Raw genomic sequence first — 24,709 nt, 5'->3', positions numbered from 1 at the left:
AGAATCGGTATTAATATGACAGAAGTCTTCCTTGTCCCTTCTGGGATGTTAGTGGGAACAATTATTATTGCTATGATATCAAATTAAACAATTGTACAGGTTATTGCATACACAATTCTCCAGTAACTTTCCAATTCCTATATCACTTTTTTAATATAAAAAAATTAATGTTTTTAATTTTTCCTTCCTTTGAAGCATTATGGAAAATACGTTCTCCCACAGCTACAAGAATTTTTCCTGATCTTAAAATAACATGATTTGTTATTCTCTAATATCATGTACACACTACAGTGGCAGTGGCTTCATTCAATTACCAGTAGAATTTAATTAACTTCAACTGCCACTTCCATGTCTTCTTTTGCTTTCGCTCATCCTTGTATCTGTCCACCGAATGCCGAAGGGACAACAAAATAATAAAATCACAAAATCCTATTATTTTCATAAGATATTTTCATGACTTTCAATTCCTGGAACTGGGAAATGGAGAAAAAAGCAACAAGTGGTGGTTGTGTTTTGCAATCGCCACAACTATAGAATTATCCTATGACATATATTCATACATATATATGAGGAGATGCGTACACAATAAATGTTCATTTTATTTTTTCCTTCAATCCTCTTTTGATTTCTACTTACCATCCGTTGTAGGCAAATAATCCCGAGTAGAATGAAAGCGCCAGTGATGTGACTTTTGTATCTGTATTTTCAAATGTGAAATATTCGGTATGGCCCAAGTAAAGTTGGTACATGCCAGATGCAATGATAATAAACAAGGCCAACAGCTAATAAATGGGGATTAACAGAGCAGAAAATAAAAGATTGAGACAAATCAGTTTATGCTCTATCATTATGTCATATGTGAATGTTGTTGTTTTTACTTACTTTGGCATATGTGAAAATATCCTGCACAGCAGTTGCCCATTTAACATCCCAACAGTTCACAAATGTAAGGATTACTGAAAGGAAGTAAAAGAAAAAAATTTAATTCCAATTAAAGACTGATTGCCAAGTTTTATTGGGTATTATTAAAATGTATGGGGGAAATCTGAAGTCAGTGTAAACATTAAAATTTATATGGGAGGAAAAACGATTTTAAAGCTATTTATTTGTTATACACGTTCATACCGTGAAACATCACACGGACTGGTTTAAGGTCTTCAAACTATATCAGTCACATTTAAAGTCTTCTATATATAGTATATATCTATAGATGCCGTGTTTTTATGATAGACCCGTTGAAGTCCTTCCATATATGGGGGACTTCTTACAGGTCTGCCATCTATATATGGACCTCTATATATGGGTAACCTATTATTAGACAGCGGAATTTTATGCAACCCCTATTTTTGGTGCGATTCATGTCAAATTTTGGGACTGGGCATATTTTTGGCTTCTGATTAAATTGCAATCGAAACATATGACATATGCAAAATTATGCAAAATGCATATGCCAAATAATTCCAAGCTTTATAAAAGTTCTGTGCTTTATCTTCGCAAAATCGTTGGAAGAGACCCGAACATGAATTCTGAGAATGAAGTCTTCTACATCAGAAGCAGGCTCAGGTTCATGAGGAAATACAAATGCATTTTTCTTCAAGCGCCAGCTTATGTTGGATTAGATCTTTCTTACGGATCCTGCATCCGTTCAAGCCAAAGTCTCTAAAGTGGCTGTGACGACGGGCAAGGAAGTGGAGGATACAAAACTTTCTGTTCAAAGCAAAGCGGTGGAGTTTTTTTCTCGAAGCCGAACTCGACCCGAAAGGTACAAACCCACAGTGGCGGGTATTTCGATACCGGATTTACCTAGAACCAAACACTCCCGTGTTTCGCCCAGCGACTTCCACCTCAGTGTATATATGTTTGTATTAGTATCCTTTTTCTGTGTTGGGAGTAGCATATCCCGGAATGCCTGATCGGATTCTTTTGATGCGTGCCGGGACAGAATAATTTATATATGCCCAGGAATAATTTATATATGCTCAGTTTGTCACATCCGCATCCATCACACTCAAACTTCAGTAAGATGCAGTAGATGCCGGGAGTGGGTGCATCTCAGGGTTTGTTCTGGATTCGCCCCTGAGAGGGACTACAACTATGCCGCTGCATGCTGCGTGAACACAGCCCACAGAATCAGTATATGCGACTCCCCCGTAGTCCCTCCTAAAAGCAGGTGCACACGCAGTACTTAACACCAGTTGTTGTAGTGCAAATCCTTGAAAAAGCATCCTTAAGATATTTAATTGCAATGCAATCCGAGGTAAGATCGAGGAAATAGTGCATTTCGGAAGAAGAAGAAGTGGAGGTGGCGTATTAGCTTTCCTATTGCACCAGTCTTGAGTTTGGTTCTGATGACCCTTACATGGAATGTATGGGTTGGGTTGGAAATTTCGTTAGGAACCCTAACGATCATCTCTGCAGATCATCAGCATGGGTCCGTAAGCAGCAAAGCACAACAATCCACATACATATATTAGTCATTCAGAAAGGGTCTATAGAAGCACCATTTCTTTTAGAAAGGGTCTATAGAAGCACCCTCTCTTTTAGAAAGGGTCTATAGAAGCACCCTTTCTTTCACAGTGGGTCTACAGAAGCTCCATTTCATTCAGAAAGGGTCTAAAGAAGCACCCTTTCTTTCACAGTGGGTCTACAGAAGCTCCATTTCATTCAGAAAGGGTCTAAAGAAGCACCCTTTCTTTCACAGTGGGTCTACAGAAGCTCCATTTCATTCAGAAAGGGTCTAAAGAAGCTCCATTTCATTCAGAAAGGGTCTAAAGAAGCACCCTTTCTTTCACAGTGGGTCTACAGAAGCTCCATTTCATTCAGAAAGGGTCTAAAGAAGCACCCTTTCTTTCACAGTGGGTCTACAGAAGCTCCATTTCATTCAGAAAGGGTCTAAAGAAGCACCCTTTCTTTAAGAAAGGGTCTATAGAAGCACCCTTTCTTTCAGAAAAGGTCTACAGAAGCATAATTTCATTCAGAAAGGGTCTATAGAAGCACCCTTTCTTTCAGAGTGGGTCTACGGAAGTTCCATTTCATTCAGAAAGGGTCTATAGAAGCACCCTTTCTTTAAGAAAGGCTCTATAGAAGCACCCTTTCTTTCAGAAAAGGTCTACAAAGGCATCGTTTCATTCAGATAGGCTCTATAGAAGCAAACTTTCTTTCAGAAAGGGTCTATAGAAGCACCCTTTCTTTCAGAAAGAGTGCACAGAAGCACCATTTAATTCAGAAAGGGTCTATAGAACCACCATTTCATTCAGAAAGGGTCTATAGAATCACCGTTTCATTCAGAAAGGGTCTATAGAAGCACCCTTTCTTTCAGAGTGGGTCTACAGAAGCTCCATTTCATTCAGAAAGGGTCTATAGAAGCACCCTTTCTTTCAGAACGGGTTTACCGAAGCTCCATTTCATTCAGAAAGTGTCTATAGAAGCAACCTCTCTTTAAGAAAGGGTCTATAGAAGCACCATTTCTTCCAGAAAGGGTGCACAGAAGTACCATTTCTTTCAGAAAGGGTGCACAAAAGCACCATTTCATTCAGAAAGGGTCTATAGAAGCACCCTTCCTTTCAGAAAGGGAATATAGAAGCACCCTTCCTTTCAGAAAGGGAATATAGAAGCACCCTTTCTTTCAGAATGGTTCCACAGAAGCACCCTTTCTTTTAGAAAGGGTCTATAGGAGCACCATTTCTTTTAGAAAGGGTCTATAGAAGCACCATTTCTTTTAGAAAGGGTCTATAGAAGCACCTTTCTTTCAGAAATGGTTTATCGAAGTACCATTTCTTTCACAAAGGGTCTATAGAAGCACGCTTTCTTTCAGAAAGGGTCTATAGAAGCACCCTTTCTTTCAGAATGGTACTATAGAAGCACCCTTTCTTTCAGAATGGTACTATAGGAGCACCCTTTCTTTTAGAAATGGTATATAAAAGTTCCCTTTTATTCTGTAATGGCCGATTTTAGCAGAATTCCGACCACTAACTACGCCAAGGTTCTAGGGGTCACATCGACCTCATGTTCACATCATCGGCATATATTACAGTTACCTGGGACAAGTTGAGGTGTAGGAACATGGTCATCAAGTCTTTAGTCGGCACCACTGTGGCTGTAGATAAGGATCTGTGGTAAGCAATGCGGCGTCAGTGGCCCTCGAATATAAGTGCAATGCGATGGATCAATATTCATATGTCAGAAAAACGCCCTGAGATATGCAACCGGGTGCCTCCTCATGTCATCAGTGGACCATCTACCTGAGGAGATGAAAATTCTTTCAGCCAGCAACACAAGAACATGCTTTCCTTGCAGTACTTGTTCGGGCGTTACCGTTACAGTCATTCTAATCACCATATGGAGGTAAGTGACTGGGGACTTAGGCATGCAAGGAGGGATCTTTTTAATCTAGAGAGTGAGGTCTAATGTTACGAGAGAGAACAAGGTCCTCTTACTACATCCCCCATCAATTGCCCTACCAATTAACTCTTGTGGTTACAGCCCATCGAAACTCCTACATTCCACACTGGACCTGGAGATAGAGCCAGAGTAAAGAAACTATTCCATGTAAGAGATCTTCATTATTTAGAATATCTTTAAAATGTGATTTGTGTAATAATATTTAAGATAAGTTTGAAGGGAATGTATGATGCAACTTTTACAATAAATTTCATAACGCTCTGAGCTTTGTTCGAACAATAAGTAATAACTTCTCAATTGTAAATAATAACAACCACAATGTATGTTTGTTCAGCAACAATTGTACATTTACGACTACACTATATGGGTGCATTTATTCAGCAATCATTAATGTTTATTTACTGTGATTTAAAATAAATATATGTAAACATTTTAAGATGGTTGATCAGAGCAGGGGGTCGTCAATATAAATTAAAACTAAGCTTCAGTTAGACTTATCGTAATGCATAGTGATGTTACAATCATCATCGATGTGTACTTACGTATACAACACACAGCCAAAAGTCTGGCTGCATCTTCGGGCGGTGTACATTCCGGAAAGAATGGTTTCAGTACATACACACTGAATGTGAGCGCGACAATTGCCTGCGAACAAGGTCTCACAATCATACACTCAATCCACAAACGAATGAATGCCATAAATGGACCAAAGGTTTCCATGATGTAGGCATAATCAGCACCCGATTTTGTTATCATTGTACCCAATTCCGCATAGCAATAAGCACCGACCTGAAATTAGTAAAATAAATGAAAAAATATAATAAAAAGTAATAGAATGAAAATAATGAAAAATAATATAAACAAGTAAGAACGGCGTTACGTTCGGCCGGGCCGAACTTGTTATACCCTCCATCACGAGTGGTATTTCGTTTATGAAGAAGTCTAAATACCAAATTTCAACAATTTCGGTAAAACAATGTGGTTATCCTGCAAAATACTGAAATTCGGGAGGTACCGCTATATGGGGCCGTATCACAACGTCGATCTATACCGAAAAATTTCTGGCGGAAAGAAGACTAAATATTAAAATTTCCAATATTTCGGTGAGACAATGTGCCTAAAACCTTCAAAATACCGAAAATCAAGAGGTACGCTCCTATGGGGGATATAGGAAGACGTGGGACATTGACGTCACAACCTTCAGAATTACGAAAAGCGGGAGGTACCGTTCTATGAGGACTTTATCGAAACGTGTATCTATATCGACGAATTTCAATCAGAAAAGTGTTTACCTCCAACGTAAATACCAAATTTCAGCCATTTCTATGGAATATTGTGGCCACAACCTCCAAAATACCGAAAAACGGGAGGTACCGTTCTATGGGGGCTATATTAAGGCGTGGAACTGTGCCGACAAATTTCTGGGGGAAAGTTTTATACCCACAACGAAGACTAAATACCCAATTTCAGACATTTCGGCCTAAACCATCAAAATACCGAAAATCGGGAGGTACGTGTTCTATGGGGCTATATTAAGGCGTGGACCTGTACCGAGAAATTTCTGGGGGAGTTGGATAACCCAAACAAAGACTAAATACCATTTCAGCCATTGCTATGGGCTATAGTGGCCATAACCTTCAAAATACCGAAAATCGGGGGGTACCGTTCTGTGGAGCTATATTAAGGCGTGGACCTCTACCAAAAAATGTCTGGGGGAACACAAAAAACACTAAATACCAAATTTCAGCCATTTCAGTGGAATATTTAGGCCACATCCTTCAAAATACCGAATATTGGGAGGTACCGTTCTGTGGGGGCTATGTTAAGGCGTTGACCTGTACACAAAATGTCTGGGGGAACACAACAAAAACGAAATACCAAAATTTCAGCCATTTTGGTGGGTCATTGTGGCCACAACCCTCAAAATACCGAAAATCCAGAGGTGCCTTTCTATGGGGCTATATGAAGGAGCGGAGCTATATAGAAAAATTTAGAGGTGAAAGTTGAATACCTCCAACGAAGGCTAAATACCAAATTTCAGCCATTTCAACCTTCAAAATATCGAAAATCGGGAGGTACCGTTCCATGGACCTGTACCAACAAATTTCTGGGGGAAAGTTTTATACCCACAACGAAGACTAAATACCAAATTTCAGCCATTTCGGTGGAATATTGAGGCCAAAACCCTCAAAATACCGAAAATCGGGAGGTACGTTTTTATGGGGCTATATGAAGACGTGGACCTATGTATATAGAAAAATTTAGAGGTGAAAGTTGAATACCTCTAACGTAGACTAAATGCCAAATTTCAGCCATTTCTGTGGAATATTGTGGCCACAACATCCAAAATACCGAAAATCGGGAGGTACCGTTCTATGGGGGCTATATTAAGGCGACAAATTTCTGGGGGAAAGTTTTATACCCACAACGATGACTAAATACCAAACTTCAACCATTTCGGTTGAATATTGAGGCCAAAACCCTCAAAATACCGAAAATCTGAAGGTACCGTTCTATGGGGGCTACATGAAGGCATGGACCTGTAACGACAAATACATCAGTAGTGGAATTTTTCGAACTCATTTTTTGAGTTACCGACAAATATAGGTAAAATTAAAATGCCTATAATTTCAGTAATTAACAATGTTTTTCGGTAAGTTAGCTGCGAATAAAAAGTAGTTGTAAAGTACTACCGGTAGATAAAGCGCTGCCAAGTTATTTGAACTTTTCATTCATAATTTTGCGTTTTAATGTTACCGATTTTTGTCGGTAACTCAAAAAATGAGTTACATAATTCCAGTACAGGTTCGAATATGGGTTACATATATATGTTCAATCTTACGTGTACCTCCTACACAAAATTTCAAACATTTCACAAAAGGGAAGTTTTGACGGGGGATGAAAGACACCAAGGAACGGGCCTGACCGTCTTCAACATGGCAAAACCCAGGATTTATCATGGTCCCTCTTTCATGTCAAGTGGACACTAACCTCCTGGGGAACTGCTTTTAACACCCGTTAAAGGTAGTGAGCTAACATGTGCCTCGCTTTCACCCATAAGAACGTTAAAAACTTGTGTTTGGTCGTCGTGCTAGTAACCCTCCCCTAGAAAAAGTAGACTACTATGAAAAAACGAAAGAAAAGAAAAACAAACTCCTCCAAAGTTGACGACCCCCGCAAACGTTTTAAGAACCATGATCTGCAAATCTGCACCTAGAATGTTCGCACTCTTTATAGAGGAGGTGCAGTTAACGCATTGTTAGATGTACTAGAAAAGTACAAGGCCGACATTACTGCCATGCAGGAAATACCATGGATTGGGAAAAGCGTCGCAACAACATCTAAAGGTGATGCACTGTATTATGGCTGCCATGACACAAAGCATAAGTTTGGTTGCGGATTTGTAGTTAGTCGGAGTTTAAAACATCTGGTCTTCAGCTTCAATCCAGTGAATGAAAGACTTGCTATAATACGGATAAAAGCAAAATTCTTCAACATTAGCTTTATCTGCGCTCATGTTCCAACCGAAGACAAGGACGAACAGACCAAAGATATATTCTACGAGCACTTAGAAGAAACATATGACCGTTGTCCAACCCATGACGTTATTATTATTCTAGGCGATTTTAATGTCAAAATTGGGAAGGAGAATATCTTTGGCCCAACAGTCGGAAAATTCAGTCTTCATAGTGAAGCATCGATGCTGATAGACTTCGCAGCGGCAAAAAACATGGTAGTTAGCAGTATCAGATTTAAGCACCTGGCTGTCTCCGGATCAAAGAACAAGAAATCAAATTGTTTACGCTGTGATAGATGGAAGACATTCATCGAGCGTGTGATCGTTTCGAGGAGCCACCATAGACTCAGACACCACCTTGTTGCAGCAAAGGTGCGTACCTGATTAAACGTAGCAAATAAGGTACGAACAGACACAACTCGGAAATTGGACATCGGTAAGCTGTAGTCACAACAGATATCCACAGCATATTCCACTCAACTGGCCCAATTGCTTAATCAAAGCACTTCTGGTCCCGATAACATATCAGCACAATGGCAAATTATTGCCCACTCCATGCAATCAGCCGCAAAATCCATACTTGGATTCCAGAGACCTCCAACAAGGAACCCATGGTGTGACCAGGAGTGTCGTGCTGCTACTGAAGAGAGGTATCGGGAGAAAAGGAAAGAGGAAAAACGTCTTTTCCGCAGGAAAAAAAGAGATATGGAAAAGCGGGAGTGTAAAAAAAATCGAGATGTACAGGAGCCAAAATGAAGTCCGTAAATTCTACCACAGAGTAAAACATCAAACTGATAGCTTTGGTACAGGCACATCTTCCTGTAGGGACCAGCAAGGTAATTTGGTAACTGCTACAGATAGTGTGCTAAGGTTATAGAAAGAGCACTTTTCCAAACTGTTGCTATCCTATAGTACTGAAGACCACGATCAGTGGTATCGATCCAATCCCAGAAGGTGGTATTGAACGTATACCACCCGGCCAAAATGAGGTGAAGACAACAATAAACCGGCTGAGGAATAATAAGGCAGCAGGAGCCGATGTCCTACCAGCCGAGCTGTTCAAAACCGGAGGCGACACGCTGATAAGGTGTATGCATCAACTAGTTAGCACCATCAGACAGGAAGAAGGTTATAGAAAGAGCACTTTTCCAAACTGTTGCTATCCTATAGTACTGAAGACCACGATCAGTGGTATCGATCCAATCCCAGAAGGTGGTATTGAACGTATACCACCCGGCCAAAATGAGGTGAAGACAACAATAAACCGGCTGAGGAATAATAAGGCAGCAGGAGCCGATGTCCTACCAGCCGAGCTGTTCAAAACCGGAGGCGACACGCTGATAAGGTGTATGCATCAACTAGTTAGCACCATCAGACAGGAAGAACGCGTACCCGACGATTGGAAAGGAGATAAGACTGTACGCTCTAACTATAGGGGCATAAGTCTTCTTCCTATTGCCTTCAAAATAGTGTCAGGGATATTGTGCGAACGACTAAAGCCTATGGTCAACGAAATAATTGGACCATACCAATGCGGCTTTAGAACTGGCAATTCCAGCATTGACCAGATATTTACCCTGCGGCAAATCCTGGAGAAGACCCAAGAGATGCAGATCGACACCTACCACCTTTTTGTCGATTATAAAGCAGCCTTTGACAGCCTCCTACGTTCAAAGATATTCCAAGCCATGTCTGAACTTGGTATCCCCACAAAGCTCAAACGGCTTTGTAAAATGACTTTAACTGACGCTCGATCCTCAGTTAAAATAGGAAAGAACCTCTCCGAAGAGTTTTATGCCAAAAGAGGTTTCATGCAAGGAGTCATCCATTCGTGTGATCTTTTCAACATACTGCTGGAAAAGGTCATACGAGAGGCAAACGTTAAGATAAATGGCACAATCTACACCAATAGCCACAAGTTACTTGCTTACTGAGTTGATTATTTCGACGCGCAATGCGTTCATAGAGCTCGGACTAACTGTTGAAGTTGGCTCCTATAATTTTGAGGTAGTGTCTATCTCGGCACCGCTGTAAACACAACAAACAATATCAGTTGTGAAATAAACAGAAGAATTATATTGCCTAACAGATGCTACTTTGGCGTAAGTAAGCAGTTAAAAAACAAAGCCACAAAACAAAAGCAAAACACTGATACTACCCGTGCTGATGTATGGCTCCGAAGCATGGGTACTTGTACAAGCGGACAAGGCAGTGCTTGGTGTGTTTGAGAGAAAAATTCTTCGAAAGATCTACGGACCAATCTGCGATGATGGTGAATATGGACGTCGTGTGATCCACGAGCTCATCAGTATAGACAAACGTATCGAGATACAACGATTGCGTTGGCTAGGCGATATCATAAGAATGAGAGACGATGAACACGCTAAAAAGGCGTATAAATACGGGCCACAAGGCGGTAGCCGCAGACCAAGGAGTCGATGGAGCAAACAAGTGGACTTTACAACATTTGTTTGGGAAACGTTCGAACTACCTGAAATAACTATCCAAAAGCCCTAAGCCAAAAACCCTAAACATTAGCTATTAAATCTATTAAATTAAATGAAAATTTTTTTCTTCTCAATTCTAATTTACACTTCATAAATAGTCCGAGAGAGAGAGTTACTGACATACCATCATACCCATAAAGATGAACATGCGTATGTATTCTAGGCCATATTCTTTTTCACAAGAGGACTTGGTATGTCTGCCACAGGCATTGTGAAATAATGAAATTACTCTGAAATTCCTTTGCCGTCACTACAAGAGCAGGAAGTCATAACGTTCGAAATTATTGAAAGGCAAAATATCTCATTACTATTCTCTAACCATCATAATGCGAATGATGGGATGAGACGCACAATAGAATATTTGCTCCTTCTTCAGCTAAGGAGTTAAACAATATGGAAGATTTCTTGTTATTGTGTAGTGCTTTTGGTGGTGACTGAAGTGTGGGTGGTGGTGGATTCTTGGATTGGAGTGGATTCTTTTATTTTATTGTGTATTGCATACTAACAGGCACACTTAAAAACATCAAGTGTCAATGTTTATGGTCGACACGACCATGTCGATAACTGCGACGAATTGAAATGACATCAACGTGTACGTATACGTTGCTGTTGTTGATTGTCTGTTACTGGGAACTGACAACAACAAACGTGTTAAGAATTTCCATTTTTCTAATTTAATTGATTTTGTAAAATATGTAAGAACTGTCTTTTTTCATCTTAGACGAATATTTCCACAAATAGAAATATGTACCACATCAATGTCATTAGTTATGATTACTCTTTGTGGACGAGGTTGTGTTGGGATTTGTGAGTTCACAGGAAATTATTTTCAGCATTTTAATGCTTTTCTGTATTGAGTTTTCATTTTTACAATGCACGATGGGGCCAATGACAGTCTTATGATGCAAAAAGTAATTTTTTCAAGTCAGTGATTGAAATCAAATATAACGGAATTATATTCTTAACACTATATATGTATATATATCCAATTCTGAACCGATTTCAATGTAACTTAGTTTATAGTCAGAATTCGGTAGCATTGTCCAAATTTCATCATAATTGGACAGAATTTGCGTGTTTGGTCCATCAATTACTTGAAATCGGGCGAACATATATATGAGAGCTATATCTATATATGAACCGAGATCAACCAAATTCGGCAGATTCGTTTCTAGGCGGATTATAAACATCTGCCTGAAATTTTGAAGTTCTAGCTTGCCCCTGTGATTTGTTGCCTCAAAACCCTGAATTTGGCCCCATAGTGCAATGGATACAATTGTTATGCACATTAAATAGCCTACGAATTTCATCTACACTCCACAGCTACTGGTCAAAATGTAAAATTTTTCTGTGAAATAAATTAAGATTTCTCTCATTGGCAATACTTAAAATTACTGGACTTCGTCATTGACCTTGTGTAAGTGCTCTGCTACAAGTGTCAAGCTGGGACCAAAACAATGGTCTTGGAGTTAACCCAGAGAAGACAGAACTCGTACTTTTCGCAAGGAAACGCAATTTCCGATTTTCATTCTCCAGTTAAAATAAGTTAGGGCACTGTACTGTGGCAAGAACTCTATTGGGAATAGTTGGGGGCTGAGACCACAAATCTTACATTTGCTCTGCCTATCTTAACCTACGGTGAACTTGTGTGGTGCCAAGAATAAAGCGTTACTGTCCAAACTATCATGTGTGCTCCTCAGGCCACCCTGAATCCTGCATCTCCAACCTGAAACCTTCAGTTGCGGCTTTTAGGCTCCGAGAGTCAGGTCTTAAACTTAATTGATACATTGATTGACCTAAATTACAGGTATTGCGTAACCGATTATATGCCCATATCCTTCTGGTTTGCCTCATTATCCGTAATATTTTCTAGTTGGGACATTTGGGGTGAAGGTAACTCTCCTATTAATGGTCTGGCAAACTACACAGACGGATCTAAGAAGAAGGAAAGTAATGAAGCAATGAACCCTATACATTTAGGCTTAATATTAGCTGCAACGCCTATCGGAAAGGCAGCAGAATTGGTGTAGGGGCTTAACAGCAATCTTACAGGACCGGGGACTATATTTGTCGACATTCATGTGGGTCTCAAAGCTCCCAAGTCCCGGACCATAAATTCTCCAGCTTTCCTTGATTGTTGGAAAGCTCTGCCCGATATATGTATGTTTGAACGCAATATCGTTAAACTTTACTAGGTTCCGGGTCTTAGTAATATAATGGTGAACGAATTATCGGATAAACTAGTTCGAGGTGGCTCTAAGTCTATCGACCTACCTACCAGTTGCTGAAACTGGTCGGGCTTCGATGTGCCACTACATCAGTAAACTTCGTCATATCTATATCGAGAAAGCACTTCAAATATGGCTCTTGTAGGATATTCAACGCGATCAAGCCTTTAGTCTCTCGCCGTAGAACGACCTCACTCCTATCACTCGACAAGTTATGGATGAAAATCACTGTGGGACTGACTTAGTTTACACTTTACTGCTGACGATTTTAGATCGCGGTATAATTCACAACACACTCGCCCACATGTTACTCTTCCGTATTTATAGGAACTCGCTCGCTTATGCATACACAGAAAAAATTAATTCATGCATATTAGGAGTAGTGTTCAAAAGTGTTTCCGATGTAGAGATTTGTCTATATTATGAATGATGTTCATAATTGGAAAAATACTGGTTTCCTCTGAGAGAAAGGAAAGAGAATCTGGAGAGAGAGAGAGAGAGTAAAAAAACCAGAGAGCAAATAATGGGGAAAGTAGGGGAAACTAGAACATTTATTTTTGTATTTTATAAAAACTTTCATACTTTTGAAGAAATAGAAGTTTATTCATGAATACAAACATTTGTCCATTCAGTTTAAAAGAGGTGCGTTCAAATTCTGGACAAAAAAGAAAATATGAATGCAACTAGTAAAAAATTCATAATTTTGGGTTTTCTTTGTAGACTGTTCTAGCATCCTTCATGTAGGAGGTTCTTCAATGTTCAAACGAGATCCAGATGTACATACACACATACTCGTATACAAACAGACGAATGAATGTAAAAAACTAATGGGGCAGAGTTAAGAAATATGAGGGAGTAAAAGGGGGTTACAATGAATGACGTCACAATGTAGAAGCAATACTGAATAGTCAAAATAAATGAGAAAGAAAGAGTACAACAAACATAAACAATGGCTAAGTAAACAGTGTAAATTAAGGCTAAGCGATAATTCCTTGATTGCAGTAAATAAACTAAATGCTTAATAAACATTTACGTTACTCTTCCAATTCCTAAATTAATAGAACGTCATTAACAGGCAAAAGGTCATTCATTCGCGCAACAGGAAATAATTTGTTTAGAAAAAACTTTTTTCATTTCATGGTATTTAAAAAAAAAATCTTTAAAAGTGGTTCGTGCGGAACCTTGTTTTATAATAAAATGAAATGAATGTTATTTTAGGCATTAGTCGGCTAAAGTTCACTCATTCTCAGTACAGGAAATCATTTTTGAGAAAAAATGTCAAAAAGTCATAACCCTACCAGCGTTGCCGACAGTTTTTGGTCGGAAATCGTCAAAAAAATCGTCAAATCGTCAATAAAATTTGGAAAATCGTCAAAAAATCGTCATCATGATCCAAAACTAGGACTATGTTTACATTTACGAAATCCACTCGATTTCATCTGTCAATTCCTTTGTGTATACGTCAAATGAAAACTCATCTGAAATCGATTGGATTTCATTTGACGTTTGAGCAATGGAATTGACAGTTGAAATCGAGTGGATTTCGTAAATGTAAACATAGTATAGGTTTGGTTACCGTTTAATGCAATTTTTTAGCCGATAGGTTTGTCAATGAGACCGACAACATAAAATATACAACCCACAGCAATTAATATAACCCAATCTCACTTAAAGGGTTGTCCCTAGTTGGGCAGACCACAAAAACTCATTTTTTTGAATTGTTTTCAAAGAAACTACCATTTTTTTTAAAGTTCGTTCATCAAGAAAGAAAGAGCACATCTTATGCTATGTTTACATTTACGAAATCCACCCGATTTCAACTGTCAATTCCCTTGCTTATACGTCAAATGAAAACTCATTTGAAATCGATTGGATTTCATTTGACGTTTGGGCTATGGAATTGACATTTGAAATCGAGTGGATTTCGTAAATGTAAACATAGTATTATACTACTTTTGGTATTTTTGTTGTTGAAAAATATTGCAAAGTCTTGTGGTAAATGGCTATCTGCGAAACCCTTTTTTATAAAAGCGTTTTGCGATGCCAACCATGACTCGAAAACGAATGGGTCGATTATCGCACATGTGTGTAAGCATTTTAAGAACCTATTAATCTTGCCTTAAGGCGGAACAGAATTTTAAACAAAACTTTTGTCAAAAAATCTGGCAATTTTTTTTTAAAAACTGTCTCGCTTAAGGTCAGCCTTTTATTTATTTAATAAGCTCACCAAACCATGTAAAGATCGGTCAATTCGGTTTCGGTTTCGACTTCAAAAATGCCATTTCGAAAAAAACGCGTTCAAAGTATCAAGAAATTGTTCCCTCAAACTTCGCTTGCTTGACAGTGTGACCGTCCATGTTTGTCGGTACACGTACATTTGGTTGATGGGCAGTCGAAAATCGACAAAAACTCTCATTAAAGAGGACATGGGTCGGAAGTATTATATCTCGAAAAATTTTAAAGGAAGATTTTCATTCATTAACAATCCTACATGAAAATGTTCAGCTGATGTAGGTCCAAGATGAGACAAAAACTATGAAAATACCTCTATTCCAGATATGTATGTGCCCAAATAAAGCCATTCCGTCTCGAAATTGTTTAAAAACATTAAAATAGCTCATGAAACCGAGTTTGGAATATTGCTTTCCTTAAAGACTTTCGTGAAATTCTGGTCAAAATATAGTTATCATGTTTTATTTCATGCAATTCGGGATTTCGTGAAAAATCGTCATTTTGGACCATAAAATCGTCAAATCGTCATTTTTCAATTTTAGGCCAAAAAATCGTCAAAATGACGATAAATCGTCAAATTCGGCAACACTGATCCCTACACTGAACATCTCACTACTTTCATTGGTTTGGTTGGGTAATTGAGTGAAAGGTTTCGCCCTAAAGAAACTTATGTGAGCAATACGCAGGCGGATGCGTGCGACAATTCGTTTCCCATTTGCCTTAATTATACCCTCCACCATAATATGGAGGGTATAATTAAATTTGTCATTCCGTTTGTAACATATCGAAATATTCATTGGAGACCCTATAAAGTATATATATTCTTGATCAGGGTAAAAATCTAAGTCGACATCTGACCGTCCGTCTGTTGAAATCAAGATACAGCTCGCAATTTGTATACCCTCTACCATATGGGGGGTATAATTAAATTTGTCATTCCGTTTGTAACATATCGAATTATTCGTCGGAGACCCTATAAGGTATATATATTATTGATCAGCATAAAATTCTATGTCGATTTAACCATGTTCGTCTGTTTGCCCGTCCGTCTGTCTGTTGAAATCAATATACAGTTCGCAGTTTTAAAGATAGAGAGTCAATATTTGGTACTGAAGTTTTTATTACTTGCTGGATGGTTGGTATTGAAAATGGGATATATCGGTCCACGTCTTGATATAGCCCCCATAGAACAGTACTTCCGATTTTCGGTATTTTTAAGGTTTTAGCTTCATTATCCTACCAAAATTGCTGAAATTTGGTATTTAGTAATCGTTGGGTGTATAGAACTTTCCACCTGAAATTTGTTGGTATAAGTCCACGCATTCATATAGGCCCCATAGAACGGTACCTCCCGATATTCAGTATTTTGAAGGTTTTAGGTTCATTATCCCATCGAAATGGTTGAAATTTGGTAATTAGTCTTCGTTGAGGATATAAAACGTTCCACCTAAAATTTGTTGGTATAAGTCTACGCATTCATATAGCCCCCATAGAACTGTACCTCCTGATATTCGGTATTTTGGAGGTTTTAGCTTCATTATCCCACCAGAATGTCTGAAATTTGGTATTTAGTTATCGTTGGGTGTATAGAACTTTCCACCTGAAATTTGTTGGTATAGGTTCACACCTTCATATAGCCCCTATAGAACGGTACCTCCCGATATTCGGTATTTTGAAGGTTTTAGCTTCATTATCCCATCAAAATGGTTGAAATTTGGTAATTAGTCTTCGTTGAGGATATTAAACGTTCCACCTGAAATTTGTTGGTATAGGTCCACGCCTTCATATAGCCCCCATAGAACGGTACCTCCCGATATTCGGTATTTTGAAGGTTTTAGCTTCATTATCCCACCGAAATGGTTGAAATTACTTTACTTTATTACTTCTACTATTACTTCTAGGATGTTTGGTATTGCACGTGGGCTATATCGGTCCACGTTTTGATATAGGCCCCATTAAACGGGACCACCCGATTTTCGGTATTTTGAAGGTTTTAGCCTCATTATCACACCGAAATGGCTGAAATCTGGTACGTAGTTGAGATTATAAAACTTTCCCCCGGAAATTTGTTGGCATAGGTCCACGCCTTCGTATATAGAAGGTTGTGACCACAAAAATGGTTGAAATTTGGTATTTGGTCTTCGTTGGGGTATAAAACCTTCCACGCCTTAGTATAGCCCCCATAGAACTGTACTTCCCAATTTCCGATGTTTTGAAGGTTGTGGCCTCAATATTCCTCAGAAATGGCTGAAATTTTGTATTTAGTCTTCGTTGGGTGTATACAACTTTCCCCCAAAAACTTGTCGGTATACTTTAACGCCTTAGTATAGGCTCATAAAACGGTACCTCTCTATTTCCGGTATTTTGAAGGTTGTGGCCTCAATATTCCACTGAAATGGCTGAAATTTGGTATTTGGACTTGATTTGCGGTATTAAACGTTCCATATAGGTCCACGCCTTCATATAGCCCCCATAGAACGGTACCACCCAATTTTCGGTATTTTGAAGGTGTTAGCCTCATTATCACACCGAAATGGCTGAAATTTGATATTTGGTCTTAATTTGGAGTATAAAACGGTCCATATGAAATTTGTCTGCATTGGTCTACGCCTTCATATAGCCCTTATAGAATGGTACCTCCCGATTTTCGGTATTTTAAAGGTAGTGCCCACAGCAACCCACCGATATGGCTGAAATTTGATATTTAGTCTTTGTTGGAGGTAAAAGCCTTTCTGACTGAAATTCGTAGGTTAACACCATAGAACGGTACCTCCCGATGTTCGTAATTTCGAAGGTTGTGACTTAAATATTCCACCGAAAGACTGAAATTTGTTATTTAGTCTTCCATGGGGTTATAAAATATTCCAGAAGAGAATTATCAGTATAGGTCCGCTGGTTTCTATATCCCCCATAGAAGCGTACCTCTTGATTTTCGGTATATTGAAGGTTTTACCGAAATATCGGAAATTTCGTATTTCATCTTCTTTGAGTCTAAAAACTTTCCGCCTGAAATTTGTAGGTATTGGTCGACATTTTAATATAGCCCCATGGAAAGGTACCTCCCGAATTTCGGTATTTTGAGCTAGCCGAACTTGCTGAAATTTGGTATTTAGTTTTCTTCATAAACGAAAGGAAACTAATTTTTCCATTTTACTTCAATACAACTCGTAGCGGAGGTTATAACAAGTTCGGCCTGGCCGAACTTAACGCCGTTCTTACTTGTTTTACTTAAAAAGGATTAACAAGCCACCTACAGAAGCAGACAGGAAATCTGTGTTTGTGTATCTGGAAGCTTCATTTTAATGACTATGTATATAAAATATCTACGGAATTTTTAATAAATTTCCTCATGTTGATTCTGTCAATAAACCGATTTAATCCAGTTCAATTAATGCGTTAAGCATCTGTTATTTTTTTCCGTTTTGAACTACAAATAAATATTGAATTATTTATAAGTGAGCCAGCCAGCCAGTTAGACGGGTATAATATGGGCAATAAGAAGCAGAGAAAGAAAGTATCAATATTAGAAGCGTGTACAACGTGTAATCATGCTAATATCAATGGAAATTCCTAAGCAACAGGTGACAATACTTGAGACGCTGAGTAATTTACATTACGCCTCTTGAGGAGCAATCATTTTTCATTCATTGCAATGTGTTTCCCCAACGGATGAAAAGACGTATTCTATTGTAAAATTGCGATGGGGTAGTTAGGAGGTGGAACAGATGTGTTACAACTTGTTGCCTTTCGACGGCGCGTGTGTCTGTTAGTGATCTGTTAACAGAAACAATTAGATGTAGTCGTCTTTTATTACCTTACAATTGCCTTTATTCTTGTTTAGCGAATATGTCACAGGTGGTCTTGGTGTTTTTGAGTTATTTTGTTTTTTATTTGTGATATAAACAATTCATTGTAGCTGATAACTATTACAGGTGGCATTAATATTATAATCAAAGAAACAATGTTTCAAAATAATGATGTTTAATTGAAATATTGAGAATTTGTTTCATAATAGTTTTGGTTGATAAACAATATTTTAATTTGCCTCTTACTTACCATTGAAAATATGCCGGACACGACCCAAACAATCAATGCCAAATTTACACTGCCGGTATACATTAGGACACCAGTGGGTGATACAAAAATACCCGAACCAATAATGGAACCAACAATCACTGTACAGCCATTGATAAGGCTCATTTTAGCTTTAAGTGTCACTTCACCACCTCCATCGGCTTCAACTTTTGCCGCAGCTTCTCCATTTCCATTAACAACGGAACTTTTTCTCGATGAATTCTTTCGATTTAATGATTCAGTCTCCATGATGATGATGTTAGTTGTGGTGGTGGCGTAGTTTACCTCACGGAAAAATCAACTGACCACGCAGTAATTAATATTATCGAATAAGTATTTGCCTTCTGCCGCGCTCACCTTTATATTTATTTACGTTCTTTTGTTTATTTTCGTTTCTAAAAATAAGAAAGAGGCAGAGAAGTGAAATCTTTAGTTGGATAAATAAGATGTTCGTTAAAATGATCTTCAATTAGATATACAAAAAATAAATAAATAAAAAATAAACATGTTTGTATGTATAGATTTTTAAAGTGAACTAATTCGATGGCTAACGATGTGTTTGCTTTTCAAATGAGCAATTTGAATACGTACGAAATAAAAAATATTTCCCGGTTTAGCCACTGGTAGTCAATACGTCAAGTTTCTAATTCAGATTTTTTGTTGATACTTTGAATTTATTAGGAAGAGTTTAGAGTCCTAATGCTAACCAAACAAGTAACTGATTTTTAACTGCCACAGAGATATTATTTAAATTATATGTATGTATATTCCATTACAACTTTTCATCGTGTAAATGGAAATCATAATAGCGATTGATAAATTAATCCAGCTGCCTTCTGCTCTGGGAATAAAAATAATGAATCATACATATACATACATATTTTGTTTCACAGGCAGTGATGATTATTTCTACGAGTAACTAGAAGTAGGCAGATTAAAACAAACAAACAGAGAGCCGAAGAATCAGGGTGATAACAATGCCCCGAAGAACACTTTCGTTTTAATATGTGCTGGGAATGTTGACAATGATTTATAGCTACGTTTCAGAAATTTTGTTCATATTAAGCGATTTTTTTCAAAAAGTACGAAATGGGAATGTGGCTGGAAAGTCAACAACTCAGGCAGACATATGAAAACCAGTGTACCATGTGAACTTCTGATTTGTAGCCAAACACACTACACAGTATGCCATGCATATGAATATTATGGTTTGTTTCAATGCTTACATGTACACCACCAACTTTGGTGGTTTATTGTACTCATTACTTAGAAATGGGTAAGTAAACTAATTTGTCAGAAATAACCCATTATTTTTCAGCTTACTAGTAATGTAGAAAGTAGCTGGTTTACATAACTTTGCAATGGGTTATACGGCTCATGTGGCCTCAAAATTTTTCCTGGGTGGAAATGTTGACAATGATTTATAGCTACGTTTCAAAATGTTTTTCTATTAAGGGAATTGTTAAAAACTGATCTTTTGACTGAATCTTTTCAAATTGGGAAGTCAAATTTCAATCGCCAACTTTAAACACATTTTTCGCGAAACTAGATTTTTTCAGATGTTTCACTCTTTGAGTAAATGAGCGATATATTCTCGATCAGCATCAAATTCTAAGTCGATATAACCATGTCCGTCAAGAATTTAAAATACAGCTCCCAGTATTTAAGATAATTTGACACAGAATATTCTATTACTCCTACAATGTTTGGTATTGAAAATGGGCTATATCTGTCCAAGTTTTGATATAACCACCATAGAACGGTACCTCCCGATTTTCGGTACTTAGAAGGTTTCAGCCACATTATCTTACCATAAAATTTGTTATTCTTTGGGGCTACAAAAACTTTTCCCCAAAAATGTGTTTAACCACAGTATGCTCCAGAAATGGGTAAAAATCGGTGTATACACGCAGAGAAAAAATATTTTTCGCTTTTGTTGGAACAAAAATATCTGTTTTGGTTCCAAAAATGTATTTGTTTTGTTCAAACATTGTAATCCAAATCCAAAAATACCATCTTTTGTTCCAAACATAGAAAACAAAAACAACTTTCGAATTTCCGCAATATTGTAAAAATCGTTAACAATACCGATTGTAGGAACTATAATAATCTAATTTTGTTTACAAAAAGTATTGTCAACCCAGAAAACCAGCCCAGAAATTTTTTATTTGAGTGTATATACTTCTCATATACACTTTTCACATAACTTGGATATAAATGTCGCGTATAATATTGCAATCACTGATGAACACAATACATGGTTTGCTGCATTGGCTGACAACAAAGACAAACAAAAAGCCACAAGCACCGACCACAACATAAGGAATAATTAAACACCATAACAAACTCCGGTATAACACCAAACCTCAAAGCACAATGAAGATAGAAGAATGAAACAAAACAAAAACAAATAAAAACAACAGTCTCATTGTTGGTATACATACACACAAAAACAAAGATAAAGGCATCATCATGTCATACAAACAAAACTCACCATAATTGTTTTTTTCAACTCGGCATCGAATAGCGAGAGAAGAGAAAAAATTGTCAAAGAAAAGAAAGAATTATTGTCCAGTTGACAAAAACTATTTTTGGATTTAACAAAACCCAATTGTTGGAATCACAATACTACATTTGGAATTTAACAATATCTTTACAATACATATTTTGCTCTTCGAATATTGTTGGATCAATCATATTTTTTCTCTGCGTGTAGCCTTAGTTGGAGACATACAACATTCCTTAAGATAATTTTCGGTATAGGTCGACGTTTTGATATAGACCCCGTAGAAAGGTACCTCTCGATTTTCGATATTTTGTCCGAGAGTTTCCTCCTTCAGCCTATACATATTTTTGGGCAAAAATGTGTTCTTTTTATACCCTTTTGCATTTATGCTAACGAGGGTATATACATTTTATACGGGCAAAATGTGTCTCATCAAAATAATGGTTTTAGACCATTAGTATGTTTGAACGAAATCCGTTTCAGACAATTTGGAGTCGATTTAGCTATGTTCGTCCGTCCATCTGGCTGCTGTCAAACTTAATTTAAGTTCCATGATGGGTCATATAGGTTCACACCTTCAGGTACCTCTCCCACAAAAGTTCATAACTTGTTCGCACTCTACAATGCAGTAAGCGGTTTGTTCCATATTTTGCTCATCGTAATAATTCCACAGCTTCCGGTAAGTCGCAAACAAAATTTCGGAAAAGTGCAGTTTAGGGCCTGCTCTCGAATCACTGTTTTCGTTTTGCAATAACTCTTATTCACTGCCAACTTAACGAAGGTACAAGAATTTTTTGGAGAGCAAGTCCATACTTCCTTAGGAAATGGTCCGAAAGCTGTAAAAAACCCCTAAGGCACAATGTGTAGTGGCTGGAGCGCACGAAAACTCTCGAAGTGATCATCCGATTCGGTCCAAAATTTGGCTTTCGTAATATTTTGTCGAAACTTAGATTATGGGCCACATCGGTCCATCGGGTACATCCCCCCACAACAATTCAAAACTTTTCGCTAAAATTGTGCGCACGATAACTCTCGAAGGCAGTAACCGAGTTGGTCCTTACTTTGCATATCTATATCAAAACATGGACTAATATTGATAATTTTTGGTGGAGAAGTTCTCTGACCATTGGGAAACTCAAACGTCAAATTACAGATAGACCTGTATTGACAATTTTCTGTGGAGAGGTGTAATGACAGCTAGGAACCTCAAACGGCAAATTACCGCTAGTTCGTTTAAAAATCCCAAAAATTCCAAAATCGGGGGGCTATAACAAAACAGGGATCTATCGTGACCATTTTTGGTGGGGACGTCTTGTTACCACTGGAAACCTCAAATGTCAAAATGAAGATAGTTCGGTCAAAAAATCAATGAACGGAAACAAACAAAACGATTTCCGTACCAATCACACAAAGCCACAAACTTTTCAGCTTCTCTGAATCGTTTCATTCTCACAACCAAAACAAAAACACAAACTTTTCAATGTAAAAAGATAGAAACAGTACGATTGCTGAAGTGTAAGAGTGTTTTCAGACGATAGGGTTTGACTGCTCAAAAACGTGGTTTCCGTTTTGACTCTCATTCGTAATTTTCACATCTAGTGTTGCGTTTTTGAAGTCATTTTATACAAGCGTACTTTTTGAACAAAAAGAAGTACGGTTTTACATAAATGTACCAAAAAGGTTTATGTGTGTATTGTCACTTCTTACAACATTTAACACAAACATGATTATTTGTTTACATTTTTATTCTTACACATTTCGCACGCACACATTCTTAATTTTATAAAAATATGTGAGGAAACAGTTACCACTTATACCATGATCAGATTTACATTAGGCAATTTTCTTTGACGGATTTTTTCGTCCCCTTTTATACAGACAATTCTGTTCGAACATTTTTTTATTTCAAAACATTTAAAATAATCTCAATTACGAAAACTATAAAAGAAATTAATTAAAAAATCATAACATGTTCTTGAAGTAATGTTTGTATAATACCAAATAAATAAAAAATATTTCATGAACGAAAAAAGTACTTTATGTACGTTTTCGTTCACTTACTTCCACATTTTGTTTCAACACTGGCACAGTTTGCGAATGAGAACCAAAACGGACAACGCGTTTTTGAGCAGTCAAACCCTATCGTCTGAAAACGTTCTAACTTCAGCTATGCTTTGCCGAGTGGTTTCATCCACCACCGATACAAAAAGTATTTTTGGGAAACGTTTGCCGTGTGTATTGTCAATGACACACTCAGACACACACACATGTGATTGCTGAATAACCCTATAAGTTAGCATCAGCATACCACAGTGAATTTTATCAACCACCAATCAGCATACCACAGTGAATTTTATCAACTACCAAACGTTTTATTCACATGTGTTTAGTACTATTCCGTTTTCTATCTACTCTTGTGGAGTTGAGTACTTTTCGCTTTTCGTTTTTTTTGCACTCACGAATGTAATCAAAACAAAACTAAACAGCGCGCTCGGCCAACGTGGGTTATGTTTTGTTTTTTATTGTTCCTATGGAAAATACGAAACGAAACGATTGGAAATGTTATTTAAAGTATTTTTACGTACGCTGCAAAAAATTTAGCTAAAATCCTCAAAATACCAAAAATCGGTAGGTACTATCATATGGCGGCTAGCCATTGAAAACATCAAATATTAAATTACAGGTAATTCGGTAAAAAAAGTGCAGCTAAAATCGGGAGGTACGTTTATATGGGACTATACCAAAATTTGGACCTATGCTGACAATCTTTGGTGGAGATGTTTTTTGACCACAGGGAATATCAAATGTTAAATAACAGGTAATTCGTTCAAAAAGGTTACCAAAATCCTTCAAATACCGACTATCGTTAGGTACCGTTATATGGGGGCTATACCAAAATTTGAACCTATGTGAACAATTGTTGGTGGAGAGGTGTTGTGGCCATTGAGAACATCAAATGTTAAATTACAGGTAATTAGGTAAAAAATGTAGACAAAATCCTCAAAATACCGAAAATTGGGAGGTACCGTTATATGAGGCTATACCAAAACATGGACCTATATGTTTTGTGATCACTAGGAAACTAAAATGTCAAATTACAGGAGTTCGGTCAAAAATTGTAGCTAAAATCCACCAAATAGCGAAAATCGGGAGAAACCGTTATATGGTGGCTATACTAAAACATTGACCTATGTTGGTGTTTTTTGCTGGAGATGTTTTTTGACCACTGGGAACCTCAAATGCA

At 37.6% G+C, this 24,709-nt stretch overlaps 1 protein-coding gene across 5 annotated transcripts in view; it reads right to left on the bottom strand.

Moving 5' to 3' along the window:
• LOC141388811 (Y+L amino acid transporter 2) overlaps positions 1–24,709 on the bottom strand; it is a 144,376-nt gene that overhangs the window by 13,744 nt on the left and 105,923 nt on the right. For 3 of the 5 annotated variants that reach the window (XM_073959200.1, XM_073959199.1, XM_073959201.1), the window contains exons 2-5: positions 18,942–19,354; positions 4,944–5,190; positions 883–956; positions 637–782 (exon numbers count right to left, since the gene is read on the bottom strand). In XM_073959200.1, the coding sequence (XP_073815301.1) occupies positions 637–782; positions 883–956; positions 4,944–5,190; positions 18,942–19,208 (734 nt within the window). In that variant the 5' untranslated portion in view covers positions 19,209–19,354. Of the gene's footprint in view, positions 1–636; positions 783–882; positions 957–4,943; positions 5,191–18,941; positions 19,387–19,550; positions 19,823–24,709 lie in introns of those variants that run through there. The other 2 variants (XM_073959203.1, XM_073959202.1) reach the window with 2 other exon arrangements.

This window comes from Musca autumnalis, unplaced genomic scaffold (genome assembly GCF_047663935.1).
Source record: "Musca autumnalis isolate F117 unplaced genomic scaffold, ASM4766393v1 scaffold_1, whole genome shotgun sequence".
Classification (NCBI taxonomy): Eukaryota; Metazoa; Arthropoda; class Insecta; order Diptera; family Muscidae; genus Musca; species Musca autumnalis.
Note: the sequence above shows the minus strand (reverse complement) of the source record. Positions and strands in the feature narration are given on the sequence as shown.